This window comes from Schistosoma mansoni, chromosome 4 (assembly GCF_000237925.1).
Source record: "Schistosoma mansoni strain Puerto Rico chromosome 4, complete genome".
Lineage (NCBI taxonomy): Eukaryota > Metazoa > Platyhelminthes > Trematoda > Strigeidida > Schistosomatidae > Schistosoma > Schistosoma mansoni.
This window is the reverse complement of record NC_031498.1, coordinates 15692015-15698147: the sequence shown is the minus strand read 5'-3', so window position 1 is coordinate 15698147 and position 6133 is coordinate 15692015. Positions and strand designations below refer to the sequence as shown.

At 36.3% G+C, this 6133-nt stretch overlaps 1 protein-coding gene across 1 annotated transcript; it reads right to left on the bottom strand.

The window, feature by feature from the left end:
* Positions 1-1350: 1350 nt before the first annotated feature.
* Smp_153950 (putative 60s ribosomal protein L24) lies at positions 1351-4793 on the bottom strand. Its single transcript, XM_018796960.1, has 4 exons — positions 4674-4793; positions 1818-2004; positions 1633-1779; positions 1351-1584 (listed from the first exon to the last, which is right to left on the bottom strand). Exons 1-4 carry the CDS (start codon positions 4752-4754, stop codon positions 1415-1417), a joined length of 585 nt encoding a protein of 194 aa, XP_018652049.1. The 5' UTR covers positions 4755-4793; the 3' UTR covers positions 1351-1414.
* Positions 4794-6133: the final 1340 nt, after the last annotated feature.

Sequence of the window (6133 nt, the reverse complement as noted above, 5' to 3'; positions counted from 1 at the left end):
GTATGGATAATAAGTGCTAATTTCCAACAGTTTTGACTTGATTTTGGAAATTTGTATAGCAACTGGTCCCACATATAAGTACCAAATTTGAAAGAACTCATCACTTTGGAGCTTTATCCATCATATATTTCTGCTTCAACAAACAAGGTAAGTTGAGGTAAACAATTAGGGATTCAAAACATGTGCCGGTATAAAATAAGACTCTATGAGATACACCACATATCAAAAAAAGTTTATATCTCATTTATACCTACCTATTATCAAGTGGTACCTGTAGTTGTTGAATATTGGCATTAGATGTTTCATAAGCCAACAGATTTCGGCAAGCAACCACCTGTAAGGCTAGAATTATTTAGGGTTTTCAACACATAATATAATGTAATTCTTGGATATCATCAAGGATATTTGCTTAAGGGAGATTCAATATTAGTATGGAGGATTTGTGCTCACTAGTGACTAGCTTTAAGATGTAACTTCTGGAGTCCTATCGAGAAGCCGTGACCGAGGGAGTTCAATCTGTGTCACCGGATCCACCGCAGGCGATCGATGAAGGGCTGTGCAAAACCATGGATTGATTGGAGTTAGGAGTTAACGCCGTTGGATGCCAGCTCGAAGGTCTTGAGCTCGAGAGTTCACGAGCGAGACCTAAGGTCCCAAATTCGAGTCTCGTGTGTGGGATCATGGATCCGTGTTGCTGAGTTCCCTACTAAGACGAAACGGTCTCCCAGTACTTTCAGGTTTTCAATGGTGGTCTAGCTTAGGTAGACTCGTGATTTAATATTAACTTATTTCAAGTTGATTGGAAAGTTGTCGGGTTAAAAAAGGAATTTCTGAGGAACAAAAGGTAGAGATAAATACTTTAGACACCATATCTGTGGTGAAATATAACGAAAATGAATATGGATATATTCCATGGACACCAGTATTCGTTATCAGGCTGAATGATAACTATCTATAACAGCTAATTGAAGTTAGAATTTGATTGCTAAATGAGACAAACTTGCTCTGTACTTCTTTTAGTGGTAAACATAGACACAGCACCTACCAGTTAACAAAGGCCAATGGTACTTACAGATCCATAAATAAGAACCTAATGTATTCCTCTAAACAAATGTCGTTTGCTCTGTAAACAAACCACACCTTGGTACTTACGACATCACATGAGGATTCAAAAATAATCAAACATAAGGAGTAAAAACTGTCTGTCCGAAATTTTCACCTTCTATTTTCGTTGGACAAAAATCACTTAGACTGACATTCAGTGAACAACGACAGATGAAAGAGTGATGAAAAAATTCCTAAGAACTGTTATTTACCTCCCATAAGTGATAAACCAGAAAAGAGGAAATTCGTTCTTCAATAAGAAGAAAGATATAATAGTAATTTAAATAAGTACAAAGTCAGTGTCTTTCAATCAGCTAGCTTCCAAAGCGATTTTTTGTTTCTTGCCACGAGTTTTTGACTTATCAACCACTTTCTTTTTACTTGTCTCCTTCTCAAGTTCAGTAAGTGAAAGGTCCATTGTTTCCTCTTCTGACAAACCTGATTCGGAATCAATATCCATCAGTTCACGTTTTCTTTTGGCTATAAAATAGGATTTTAAATCATTATTGACCAAACTCCAAAATCTACCTCCTGGGGCTTCAATAAGATGCATCTGTGTGTTAACAAGTTTAATATCTTCTTCTCTACGTAACTCTACTCCTTTAGAAAGTCTTTTTTTAATAAACGCGGATTCTCGTTTATGTTTAATCTGATCAATTTTTGGAACAGCATCAACTGGAAAAGATTTTATCTAATTAGTTTATGATATGTACCGATTTTTCGAACTGCTGCTCGTTCATACTTCAATAATGAATTTCGCTTCCTTTCAAATGTTTGGGAGAGATCATCAGTTAGTTCTTTCCCACGAACTCTTCTGGAAACTTTAGTCCATCTCACTTTTCGAGGATTTTTATGCTTTTTAAAAGCTTTGTGACACTTTCCTCTACAGAAACGGAATTCCTAGGTGAATGATGAGCAAGCAATGCGAAAGTTGTAGGTTAATATATGGAAACTAAAATAACTCTGAAAACATTATTTATACTAGAGCAGTTAAGAGGTCATTTATATGAAATATGCCTCTACAACCACTTAAAAATGCAGAATCAATGAAGGGTCTACTTTCACCAAGCACGGTAATTTTTGAATCTAGTACTAGTGTGATACTCTTATTAACACATTTATACATCTACTTAGAACAGGGAGGCTGAGAATTTAGTTAACCTGTTTGATAATTATTATGAGGTTCTACGATAGTGAGGTTTATATAAAAGTACCTTTTTAGTGTTAGATATCATTTTGACGAGTTCTCAACACGATTATTTTAAGGAATTAGCCTATATCTATCAGTAAGTACGAATTATTTGATGATACAGACTGTTTGAATAATGTTAATCATGTCGGACATATTTTTATTGTAACATTTATAATTAGGAAAGCCATTATACGTAAATATCAGTATTTTATTAGGAATAAAACAATAGTGACGCTAATTTGGAAATAGTCGTAGAATGTCTGGGGAATCGTCTAAAATACGGATACATTCGACTGACCATTCTATGTTACAATGAGAAATTCGGACTACCAAATACACGATTGTCCCGACGTTTAACAATACAAAAATCGCATTGTTATAGTTTATCCTTGAAAAGTAATATTTTGTCTGGAATACATTAACGTTAAAAGTACTAAGATCAACCTTTATTCTAAATGAGACACGTTTTTGAGCATACATCTGTAAGTTTGTGGCAAAAATTGGATTTGCAAGAATGAGTCATTTATTTGTGTTTTTCAGTAAGAAAACCATGTCAACAGACGATATTATGAAACAACTAACTTCCCCTAAAAAGAATGTATCTTCCAAACTTCTAGTTAAACGAGATTATTTTACTATGTGAAATAGATGTCAACTGAAAGCCATTATAAGAATGAACTTTCCTACTCCGAAGTTAGTTATCACTTATGAAACAAGAGGGCTACTCGGAGAAGTTAACTTAGATAACAGACCCAATTTGACTAACTACTGTTGTATTCGCCCATTCCTGTGCGTATCTTAGTGAAACATACGGAGTATTATCCAAAAGAATTTTAAAACACATACCAAAGAAATCGATAATTAATGGTTCTAAATCCACCAGCAATGCCATAACTTTGTTTCGAAAATGAAATGAATGGTTGGTGAATTTCACGTTGGATGTCTTTAATGCTAACAATATATGTTAATTTTATAATCAGAAATATCATATAACTCATTTTTCATTGGACATACTCATAAGGATATTGTCCTTTGTACTCTTTAATAAAACTACACTTTTATTCTATAAGTTATTAACGTTCGTGATAATAAGTGGTTCCATACTATTTAAAAAAGCAGGTGGTACCGACTGAACGAATATGTTCTTACAAATTAAGCAAAATGTGGTTATTGAGTATTCATATGCGTTGGACTATCAATGATTACAGTCGAGAGAATATGTAGATTTATGTTTGACAAGCAAAAAACACTTAGTTTATTTGAGTCATTTTAAATCACAGGTCTGAACAGACTTTAAGATTTGGTTCAGGATAATAATTATTCAAAGGATCCTTGTCTAATTACAAGGAAGATAAATGTTGATTACATTCCAGTTCAACCGCAACGTTTACTAGTTGCTTATATATTTATATGGACATAAATAAGTGACTACTCAATGCCTTCTCGTGGCATTACTGTTGTTTACGAAATTGAGAGGACGAAAAGCAAATGTCCAGCACCTTAACCGGGTTGGTGGACACGGAATGTCCACCCAGGGGAGTCGGAAAACCACCATCCCAAACCAATGGTACACATGGGCTCCAGTATCATAATGGAACAAATGGCGTATGTATCAATCGTTGGTCACCGGCTACCATGGGACTGCATCTCCTCACGATGCTCCACTGCCTTGTGGATTAGACCTTTAGGTCAAAGGCTCCGGGTGTGATCCCCTAAGAAAACCACCCGCTTCATTTTGGGCACCTTGGTAGTATTACAGCCCTCACACAAATCAAATGAGATTTTTGTGGCGCATATATGTATCTGGCGCTCCCTTGTACCAATAAATAACATAAATGGGTACTTTATTAAATGAGTCGAGTTACAGGTAAGCTGCAGCAGTACGAAGTTTGATGGTAACCCTTATAGAATAGTAATATTGCTCTGCTTTCATCTTACAATATATCACCTTGGATTCTTGATAACATAAATTTACAAATATCAATGATATAATTTGAAACATGCACAACTTCTTGCGAGTATATCACTTCCCACCCTACTTGTATGTGATTAGGATTTCAAGTACTTAACTCATTTCACTAACAATAAATGAACCAACGATAAATTTGTGGTAACCGAATGAACAGAAAATAGGAAGGATTTTTCGTTACATGGTGAAAGCTACTTCTACAGAACGATTAAGTTGCTGAATTCCTCTAAATCCTGTACAATAGCTAATACTTTCCACTGACGTGCGAAGCGAATTATTTAGCTCCCATATAACGTCGCTAGACGTTTGCTGATAGCTCGTCTTAACCATATACATTCATTGAGATATAACAAACAACTTGACCGATAAAACTGGTTCGTGAAGACAAATAAAAAATTAAAACCTTACTTTACAGTCATTTCTGACGAATAGAATCCCGTGACCAGGGTATATTGGACTCGAACAAAACCAACACCTGTAGATCCTCATGCCTGTGTAGTAACACAAGCCTCAAAACTGCCGCTCTTTAATATGGTTCAAATGGTTGTGGATGGAATAGAAGAAACTTTCTCTTAACATGCTTCCGTATCTAGTTGCAGTGAATCACCGATACCTCCGGGCAAGAACCTAGGTATATTATCGATAAGAGAGGAAAAAGAAGTTGGTGAATCATAATTGGATACTATCCTTAATCCTTAAGAATATGTCAAGTCTTCTCTTAATGGACTCCTGGTAAGTCTCTTGGACTAGCTTAGCCTGCAGCAAATTCCAATCTTTTACCACTGTTAAGGGGTAGATTGTGTGTCTACAGTCCATTCTGCCGTGTTATATCTCCAGTTTCTGGGTGTTACCTCTTAGATTTGTGTTGGAGCTAAACTTAAGTGGGTGTTTAAGGTGATGACCAGAAGTGTAAAGGATGCTGAAATCCACTAGAATGTCGCCTTTAAGACGCCTGTAATCTATTGGGTTGGGGTTTAGCGACTGGAGGCGCTCTTCATAAGGCTTGAATTTGAGCCTCCGAACTGATTTCGTGGCTCGCCGTTCGATACGTTCCAGAGTATCCTTATCCTTTCGGAATGAGGGAGGAAATAATATGTTTCCCTACTCTAAGTGGGAACGAACAAAACTGTTGAGGATTGTGTGGAAAGTTGCTCTGTCGAACCGACCGAAAATACACTTCAATGTTACTAATGCAAGGTTTGCTCTGAAGGCATTTTCGTCGTAGTTAGCGTAAGACTTCAGATTGAAGGGTACCAGCAGTTCTAGATCTCTTTCAACTTCAGATACCTTTAGAGGGGAGTTACGTAGGTTTTATTTTTAGTTTGAAACTTGTCTCAGATGGACTACTTTACACTTTGAAGTTCCAGAGGTAAGTCCGTTGTTATCTGCTCAACTTTGAAGTGGAGTTAGATCCTCCTGAAGTGACAGTTTATCCTCTTAGTTGCATACGTCTCTCCAGAGTTTAACATCAGAAAAAAGTAGTAAATCTGAAGACAACTGTTGCGTAAGATCGTTTATATAAGTCAAGAAAGGAAGAGGTCCTGGTACTGAACCCTGGGGTGACCCCACTAAAACATTCCATAGTCTGAAAGAAAGTGAAGTTAACCCTGACCTTAAAATGTCCATATTTTAGATATGAAGTGAGCCAATAAATTAAAGGTGACTTCATACCCAATCGTTTGGGCTTATTTTTTGGACATATATGATTGATCCTATCAAACGCTTTTTAAAAGTCACGGTGAATAACGTCAACCTTTCCCATGCGATCAATGATGGTTGTCCATCTGCCTACTATAGTCAGCAGGTTGGTTATACAAGAATAACCCCTCCTAAAACAGTACTGTTGGGGTGAAAAGAATTTAATGAAT

What these genes read in the sequence shown, in the direction of transcription:
- Smp_153950 (XM_018796960.1), bottom strand. Translation starts at nt 4,754, where the DNA reads ATGAGGATCTACAGGTGTTGGTTTTGTTCGAGTCCAATATACCCTGGT. An exon ending in TCGTCAGAAATGACTGTAAA is followed by an intron (nt 2,005 to 4,673) that starts GTAAGGTTTTAA and finishes TCATTCACCTAG; the next exon opens with GAATTCCGTTTCTGTAGAGG. An exon ending in AGCAGCAGTTCGAAAAATCG is followed by an intron (nt 1,780 to 1,817) that starts GTACATATCATA and finishes AATCTTTTCCAG; the next exon opens with TTGATGCTGTTCCAAAAATT.